Source organism: Salmo salar, chromosome ssa17 (assembly GCF_905237065.1).
Source record: "Salmo salar chromosome ssa17, Ssal_v3.1, whole genome shotgun sequence".
Lineage (NCBI taxonomy): Eukaryota > Metazoa > Chordata > Actinopteri > Salmoniformes > Salmonidae > Salmo > Salmo salar.
Window position 1 is genome coordinate 27,003,501 of NC_059458.1, and position 10,000 is coordinate 27,013,500.

Below are 10,000 nucleotides of genomic sequence, written 5' to 3' on the forward strand. Positions count from 1 at the left end.
GAATCCTATGATCCTGCCCAAAGACTTCCACATCTTCAGACTGATCTTACTCCACATCCATGAGCAGGTTGGCCACTCTGGGAGAGGACAAATGCTTTCCAGTCTTGGCCAGCGATATTGGATGCCATGTGCCAACTCCTTAGCATGGAAGATCCTAAGAGCTGTGTCTTCTGCAGGCGGGTGCAAGCTAGAGCTGGAGAACAGAAGATGGCCGACCTTCCACAAGATTGAGTGTCACCTGATTTGCCACCTTTCACCCATGTGGGCATAGATTACTTCGTCCCCATAGAGGTGAAGCGAGGCCGCGTTCATGTGAAGGGGTATGGTGTGATCTTTACTTGCCTTGTGAGTTGAGCTGTCCACTTAGAATTTGCTAGTTATCTGGATACTGATTCCTGCATCAATGCCCTACGCAGATTCACCTGTCGAAGAGGCCCAGTAACAAGTATCAGAACAGACAATGGCACCAACTTTATTGGAACACACAGTAGAAGCACACACTAGGAGAAGCGTTGAAAGAGCTGGATCACAACAAGATTCAAAATGCATTACTGAAGGAAGGAGTGAACTGGTCATTCAACCCTCTGGAGCCCACCATGGGGGAGTATGGGAGAGGTTGAAAAAGATCCTCTATCCAGTCCTTAAAGAGCAAGTACTGGATGATGAGGCTTTGCAGACATCATTGTGTGAAGTTGAGGCGATCATGAACGACAGACCAATCACAACTGTAACAAATGACCCTAATGATCTAGAACCCCAGACTCCGAATCATCCACTTTATCTGAAAACAAAGCCAGTCCTGCCACCAGGACTATTCCAGAGAGGAGACCTATACTCACGAAGGAGATGGAAGCAAGTACAATATATCACTGACCTCTTCTGGAAGAGATGGATAAGGGAGTATCTCCACTTATGCAGGAGTGGAACAAGTGGAACAAAACTAAGAGAAACTTCAGTCCTGGTGATCTTGTTTCCATCGTGGATGACACAGCTCCAAGGAACTCTTGGCTACTGGGGTGTGTGGTGGAGGCTTTGCCAGGGGTCAAAGGTCTTGTCCGGAGCGTCAGGGTTAAGACCAATATCTTACAGAGACCTATCAATAAACTGTCTGCTCCTGGAGGCGGCTGAATGAGACACACACACACACACACACACACACACACACACACACACACACACACACACACACACACACACACACACACACACACATACACATATACACACACACACACACACACACAGAGCTCCATCTTCAAATCACGTGCACCTCTGATTCTTGGATGTCGTACTCTTGAATTTTGGGATGTTGAACACTTGAACACTTCCAATCTGGGACTGAGATCACTGGACTCTTGTCCTATATGGGACCTTGTACATGTACATAGCTATGAACCGTAATACTGCTCTGGTATAGTATGTTTTGTGTATTGGCTCTATTTTTGAATATTAAGTCCTTGTTATGCATTCAGTGCAGTTAACAATTAGGGGCCGGTATGTTAGAGCCGATTTAGACATAGTTGTATAAAAGACAAGCTCTAACATACCGGCCCCTAATATATATACCGGCCCCTATATATATATATATATATATATATATATATATATATGAAATATGAATATATGTGATGAATTATTAGGTACGTACCTTTATGATTTATATTTACCTGGTTGAGGTATCTTCCTTTGTTATTAGTGTACCTTAGTCCCCCCCCACCCCCACCCCTTGCCCATTCATTGTACTGGGGTAAGTGTGTTAGTGATAGGATAAAGACAGGAAGTTGGGCCTTCAGGGGTGGAGGGAGTCCTAGCTAGACACGGGAGTGGTTTAGAGTTTTGACCAGACATACAAACAGATCCTAATATGCATTTTTATGTCAAGTAATCTATGCCTTAAGTTGATTAGAGAATCATTTTAGTTAGATATAAGGAAAATCAATCATCTATTTTGTTGCACCACATCCCTGGATCTCATTGAATGTTGTTGCTGTTTGGCTTTTGGGAACTTTGAATGCGGACTGTACGTGTCAGAAACAACTCTGCATCAGGCTTGGCAGTGGATATGTTCCATTAGTAAAGGAAGTCACTACACTCATAGAACGTCAATAACAACTCCTACATTCTAAGCTCTTAGAGTCTCTGTATGAGTGTATATACACGTAGAACAGATCACTCTTGGGTTCTTTTTGTGTAAACAGTGGTGGCTGCTGGGTAGTGTAGTCTGTCTCTACCTTGTCGCTGTCTGCTGTGTTCTGAGAGGTGCGGGAGGCAATGGAGACGGTGTCCGGCTGGCTGCTGGCATCTCCCAGGCTGTCTGCATCCTCATTGGTGTCTCTGGGGGGTGACGCGTACACATCAAAAATATCATGATATGTACGCGCACAACCTGATGACACGTACATAATAAAAACCATAGAGATCCTATTGAAGTTTCAGAATGGGCTGAAAATTGCAGCCATATTGGACAGGGAGAAATCCAACCCAGTCTAATGTGAATGAATGGCAGTAGAGATATAATCCTGATTTTACTGATGGAGGAGAATAAAAGTGAAATAGGCATGTGATATATCACAAATGGTGTAATAGAATTATTGTCAACCTAAAATATTGTTATACAATTATAAATGTAGTTTATATGGGTTTTATACAAATATTCTGTATAAATAGCCTCTAAGATATATGTAAACAGACCATAAATGTCTAAATGTTTCCTTTCTTGGAAATCTGAGAGTGCTATTATATGATACAATATCAGAACTTGTTGCATTTACCACTTGTTTAAGTCCTACAGTATCATCAACTGATTTCAGCCACTGTATGGCTGTGGATTGACTGTGTTGTTTGAATGGAATGTTGGTATATTGGCATTTAATTTGAAACATTAATGGAATCATTCCTCTAAAACTGTCTGGCTATCTAGCTAACAAACATACAGTGTAGATCAATTCTTCAAATTCATTATTTTACACAATATCTTATCACAGCATTGGCAAACCATGGTTGACCAACTCCCTGACCAAAATGTCTGCCATTTATCCCATCATAAGAAGGTTCAAGACCATTCTAGTATTCTAATTTCTAATTCTACAATAAAAACACTCAACTCACTTCTTTGTCTTGCAAGTAATGCAAACTGTACAACCACCTTAGTGGTACAACAGACAAGAGAGGAAGAGAGGAAGTGGGCTGTGTGTGTGCGTGTAGGTACCAACCTCCTGTTGATGCTGCGCGTGCGGACCAGGGTGGGGGCGGGGGTCTTGGGGAGGGGGGATGGGCTCCCTCAGCGCTCCTCTCAGATGGCCACGTCTCTCCTGGATCACCTGACGCACGCTACGCACCCACTCCTGCTTCAGCTCCAGAGATGAGGCCTGGGGGAGGGAGGGAGGGAGAGAGGGGGCGGGGAGGGAGGGAGGGAGGGAGGGAGGGGGAGGGAGGGAGGGAGGGAGGGAGAAGGAGGGGCGGGGGAGGGTCAGAGGGAGGGAGGGAGGGAGGGAGGGAGGGAGGGAGGGAGGGAGGGAGGGAGGGAGGGAGGGAGGGAGGGAGGGAGGGAGAGAGAAGGAGGGGGCAGGGGAGGGTCAGAGGGAGGGAGGGAGGGAGGGAGGGAGGGAGGGAGGGAGGGAGGGAGGGAGGGAGGGAGGGAGGGAGGGAGGGAGGGAGGGAGGGAGGGAGGAGGAGGGGGCGGGGAGGGAGGGAGAGAGAGAGAGAGAGAAGGGGGAGGGCAGGAGAGAGTGATAAAACGAGACAAATGGATAGTAAAGTAAATATACGAAAGCATAACAGAAGCTACATCAGAGGAGAGTGCACGTGAAAAGGTTCACGAGAGATTTTTTTATTTTTTATTCTTGTCTTGTAGCCCATTCCAGCCTTGTGTAGGTCTACAATCTTGTCCCTGACATCCTTGGAGAGCTCTTTGGTCTTGGCCATGGTGGAGAGTTTGGAATCTGATTGATTGATTGATTCTGTGGACAGGTGTCTTTTATACAGGTAACAAGCTGAGATTAGGAGCACTCCCTTTAAGAGTGTGCTCCTAATCTCAGCTCGTTACCTGTATAAAAGACACCTGGGAGCCAGAAATCTTTCTGATTGAGAGGGGGTCAAATACATATTTCCCTCCTTAAAATGCTAATAATTTTATAACATTTTTGACATGCGTTTCTCTGGATTTTTTTGTTGTTATTCTGTCTCTCACTATTCAAATAAACCTACCATTAAAATTATAGACTGATCATTTCTTTGTCAGTGGGCAAACCTACAAAATCAGCAGGGGATCAAATACTTTTTCCCCTCACTGTAACCTTTATTTAACTAGGCAAGTCAGTTAAGAACAAAGTATTATTTACAATGACAGCCTACCCAGGCCAAACCCTAACCCGGGCTTTGCTGGGCCAATTGTGCGCAACCCTATGGGACTCCCAATCACGGCCGGTTGTGATACAGCCTGGAATCAAACCTGGGTCTGTAGTGACGCCTCTAGCACTGAGATGCAGTTGGAGAGTGCACATGAAAAGGTTCACCAGAGATGACAGGCAGTTGGAGAGTGCACATGAAAAGGTTCACCAGAGATGACAGGCAGTAGGAGAGTGCACATGAAAAGGTTCACCAGAGATGACAGGCAGTAGGAGAGTGCACATGAAAAGGTTCACCAGAGATGACAGGCAGTAGGAGAGTGCACATGAAAAGGTTCACCAGAGATGACAGGCAGTAGGAGAGTGCACATGAAAAGGTTCACCAGAGATGACAGGCAGTAGGAGAGTGCACATGAAAAGGTTCACCAGAGATGACAGGCAGTAGGGAGTGTGCACATGAAAAGGTTCACCAGAGATGACAGGCAGTAGGAGAGTGCACATGAAAAGGTTCACCAGAGATGACAGGCAGTAGGAGTGTGCACATGAAAAGGTTCACCAGAGATGACAGGCAGTAGGAGAGTGCACATGAAAAGGTTCACCAGAGATGACAGGCAGTAGGAGAGTGCACATGAAAAGGTTCACCAGAGATGACAGGCAGTAGGAGAGTGCACATGAAAAGGTTCACCAGAGATGACAGGCAGTTGGAGAGTGCACATGAAAAGGTTCACCAGAGATGACAGGCAGTAGGAGAGTGCACATGAAAAGGTTCACCAGAGATGACAGGCAGTAGGAGAGTGCACATGAAAAGGTTCACCAGAGATGACAGGCAGTAGGAGAGTGCACATGAAAAGGTTCACCAGAGATGACAGGCAGTAGGAGAGTGCACATGAAAAGGTTCACCAGAGATGACAGGCAGTAGGAGAGTGCACATGAAAAGGTTCACCAGAGATGACAGGCAGTAGGAGAGTGCACATGAAAAGGTTCGCCAGAGATGACAGGCAGTAGGAGAGTGCACATGAAAAGGTTCACCAGAGATGACAGGCAGTAGGAGAGTGCACATGAAAAGGTTCACCAGAGATGACAGGCAGTAGGAGAGTGCACATGAAAAGGTTCACCAGAGATGACAGGCAGTAGGAGAGTGCACATGAAAAGGTTCACCAGAGATGACAGGCAGTAGGAGAGTGCACATGAAAAGGTTCACCAGAGATGACAGGCAGTAGGAGAGTGCACATGAGAATATATCTGGCTGTTACCTTGAGGACGGTCTTGTTGTCCGAGGTGGGGGTACGGCCCACCCACAGAGCAAACTTACAGGGGTCCCCCTCAATATGCTCTGTCACCCCCAACTCTGACGTCTGGAAGAGGACACAAGGCAGTTAATGTTTCCTTTGGGAAACGAGGTGGGGTCTATGGGATGTACAATGCATGAAAGTATATATGTGTCGTAGCCATACCCTCAGCCTGCTATTGTAGTAGAGTAATATTTTATATGTGTATTACTATGTTTATGGTATAGCATGGTATAGTATGGTATAGTATAGTATGGTATGGTATGGTATAGTATAGTATAGTATGGTAGGGTATAGTATGGTATAGTATGGTATAGTATGGTATGGCAGGGTATAGTATGGCATAGTATGGTGTAGTATAGTATAGCAAGGTATAGTATGGTATGGTATGGTATAGTATGGAAGGGTATAGTATGGTATAGTATAGTATAGAATGGTATGGTATAGTATGGTAGGGTATAGTATAGTATGGTATAGTATTGTATGGTATAGTATAGTATAGTATGTTATGGTATAGTATAGAATGGTATAGTACAGTACCCTCAGCCTGCTCTTGTAGAGGTACTTGGTGTGGTAGAGTAATATTGTATAGGTGTTTTACTATGTGTATAGTTGAGATGGGGGTACAGTATGGTACGGTGCAGTATGGTACAGTATGGTACGGTATGGTACAGTATGGTACGGTGCAGTATGGTACGGGGCAGTATAGTACAGTACAGTATAGTATGGTATTAGTTTAGTATAGTATAGTATGGTATGGCATGGTATTTTATGGTATGGTATGGTATAGTATGGTATTAGTATAGTATGGTATGGTATTAGTATAGTATGGTGTGGTATAGTATAGTATGGTATGGTATGGCATAGTATAGTATAGTATAGTATAGTATAGTATAGTATAGTATAGTATAGTATAGTATAGTATGGTATGGTATGGTATGGTATGGCAAGCTATAGTATAGTATGGTATAGTATATTATGGTATGGTATGGTATGCTATGGTATAGTATGCTATAGTATAGTATAGTACGGTATAGTATGGCATGCTATAGTATAGTATAGTATAGTACAGTATAGTATAGTATAGTATGGTATGGTATAGTATGGCATGCTATAGTATAGTATAGTATAGTACGGTATGGTATGGTATAGTATAGTATGGTATGGTATGGTATAGTATGGTATGGTATAGTATGGTATAGTATGGTATAGTATAGCATAGTATAGTATAGTATGCTATAGTATGGTATGCTATAGTATGGTATGCTATAGTATAGTATAGTATAGTATAGTATAGCATAGTATAGTATAGTATAGTATGGTATGGTATAGTATGGCATGCTATAGTATAGTATAGTATAGTATGGTATGGTATGGTATGGTATGGTATAGTATAGTATGGTATGGTATGGTATGGTATGGCAAGCTATAGTATAGTATGGTATAGTATATTATGGTATGGTATGGTATGCTATGGTATAGTATGCTATAGTATAGTATAGTACGGTATAGTATGGCATGCTATAGTATAGTATAGTATAGTACAGTATAGTATAGTATAGTATGGTATGGTATAGTATGGCATGCTATAGTATAGTATAGTATAGTACGGTATGGTATGGTATAGTATAGTATGGTATGGTATGGTATAGTATGGTATGGTATAGTATGGTATAGTATGGTATAGTATAGCATAGTATAGTATAGTATGCTATAGTATGGTATGCTATAGTATGGTATGCTATAGTATAGTATAGTATAGCATAGTATAGTATAGTATAGTATGGTATGGTATAGTATGGCATGCTATAGTATAGTATAGTATAGTATGGTATGGTATGGTATGGTATGGTATGGTATAGTATAGTATGGTATGGTATAGTATGGTATAGTATAGCATAGTATAGTATAGTATGGTATGCTATAGTATGGAATGCTATAGTATGGTATGCTATAGTATAGTATAGTATAGTATAGTATAGTATAGTATAGTATAGTATAGTATAGTATAGCATAGTATAGTATAGTACCCTCAGCCTGCTCTTGTAGAGGTACTTGGTACGCCCGGAGGAGTCCTTTATCTCTTTACTGAAGACCAGTGAGAGCTCAAACAGGAACAGGTGGCGTTCCCGGCCTTTCCTGATAAGGGATTTAGGATCCCACACCTGGAAGGTATCCTGCAGGAGCAGCTCTCCCTGCACCTCCAAGCCCTCCTCCAGACCTGGGATAGGAATACAGCAGGAAGTCATGTCACATCATACAGCAGGATGTGACATCATACAGCAGAAAGTGACATCATACAGCAGGAAGTGACATCAGCTCACCCTCTAGCATGCTAACATGCATGGCATCGTTGGCTCGCTTTGGAACACTCAGCATGACGTCCAGACCCTCCTTGATCTCGCCTTTTCCCTCCTCACAACACGCCAACAACTCCTGGACACACACACACACACACACACACACACACACACACACACACACACACACACACACACACGACAGACAGACAGACAGACAGACAGACAGACAGACAGACAGACAGACAGACAGACAGACAGACAGACAGACAGACAGGGAGACAGGGAGACAGGGAGACAGGGAGACAGGGAGACAGGGAGAGAGACAGACAGGGAGACAGGGAGACAGGGAGAGAGACAGAGAGCATAAGAATAGTGTCTTGTTAAACCAACACACATCAGTATTTGTCATGTTCTGTACCTTGAGAAGGAGCTGGTACTTGGTGATGCGCTGAACCGGCTTGATGAGCGCTGAGGAGATGGAGTTAGCAAGACCATGCCTCCTCTGGACCTCCTACACACATACACACAGCGTAAAATCAGGGCTGCAGAGACGCTACACTGAACTGAGGAGATGGAGTTAGCAAGGCCATGCCTCCTCTGGACCTCCTACACACATACACACAGCGTAAAATCAGGGCTGCAGAGACGCTACACTGAACTGAGGAGATGGAGTTAGCAAGGCCATGCCTCCTCTGGACCTCCTACACACATACACACAGCGTAAAATCAGGGCTGCAGAGACGCTACACTGAACTGAGGAGATGGAGTTAGCAAGGCCATGCCTCCTCTGGACCTCCTACACACATACACACAGCGTAAAATCAGGGCTGCAGAGACGCTACACTGAACTGTGATTGCCATCTACAGACTAACTGTATTATGCTGAGATGTGGGAAAGAGAGTGAGAGAAAGAGAGTGAGACAGAGAAAGAGAGAGAGAGAGAGAGAAAAAAGGGAAATGGAGAGTGTGTCACCTGAAAGAAGCCTGTCCCATGTTGCTGGATCAGAAGACTGGAGTCTGGTTTATTTCTACAATACGTCACGTACATGTGGAACTTATCTGCCTGAGAGAGAGAGAGAGAGAGAGCGAGAGATGTTTATTTATTTTCCCTTTCGTACTTTAACTATTTGCACATCATTACAACACTGTATATGTACATAATATGACATTTGAAATGTCTTTATTCTTTTGAAACTTTTGGAAGTGTAATGTTTACTGTTAATTTGATCTATTTCACTTGCTTTGGCAATGTAAACATACGTTTCCCATGCCAATAAAGCCCTTCAATTGAATTGAGAGAGAGAGAGAGAGAGGGGAGAGAGAGAGAGAGAGAGAGAGGGGGAGAGAGAGAGAGAGAGAGAGAGAGAGAGGGGGGAGAGAGGGGGAGAGAGAGAGAGAGAGAGAGAGAGAGAGAGAGAGAGGTGAGGTGAGGTGAGGTTCAGACAACACTCCTGCAGTACTGTGGTTCATTGGAACACAAACACTCTCAGTTTCTCTCTCTCTCTCTCCCCCTCTGTTTCTCTTTCTCTCCCCCTCTCAGTTTCTCTCTCTCTCTCTCTCTCTCTCTCTCTCTCTCTCTCTCTCTCTCTCTCTATCAGACATAATGTATTGGTGGTTACCCAGGTGACGAAGCAGTGACCCACATCCTCAGGTAGCTGTTCGTAGTTCTCCAGCTCCTTCAGGAAAATACTGCAACAAAACACAAACCATCATTATACACTATTATCTGTTATGCTATGCCTACACCCCTCAAACTAAAACATGGACCTTGAAGCCACTTCCACCGCTTTTTTCATTCTTCCCCTCTAAGCAGTGACTGATTTAGACCCGAGACACCATGAGCGTACAATTCATTATCAGGTAGAACAGAAAAGCAGCAGGAGTCTGGTAAGGTAATATTTGAATACCTCTGTGCTATACCATAGAGACATACAGTATAATGTCATAGATGTCATAGAACTGCAGAACTCTAGAATGGGATAACGCCGGCCATATTGGCTCGGGATTAATTCCATTTCTGTTCTATCTAATGACATGTAAACACCATACATTACACACAGCT

At 43.8% G+C, this 10,000-nt stretch overlaps 1 protein-coding gene across 1 annotated transcript in view; it reads right to left on the reverse strand.

Moving 5' to 3' along the window:
• Positions 1 to 10,000, reverse strand: part of LOC106575692 (kalirin-like) — a 112,774-nt gene that overhangs the window by 29,671 nt on the left and 73,103 nt on the right. The window contains 9 exon segments of the mRNA XM_045699281.1: positions 2,232 to 2,334; positions 3,213 to 3,268; positions 3,270 to 3,368; positions 5,600 to 5,701; positions 7,666 to 7,856; positions 7,960 to 8,071; positions 8,357 to 8,449; positions 8,912 to 9,001; positions 9,558 to 9,627. Coding sequence (XP_045555237.1) covers positions 2,232 to 2,334; positions 3,213 to 3,268; positions 3,270 to 3,368; positions 5,600 to 5,701; positions 7,666 to 7,856; positions 7,960 to 8,071; positions 8,357 to 8,449; positions 8,912 to 9,001; positions 9,558 to 9,627 — 916 coding nt within the window.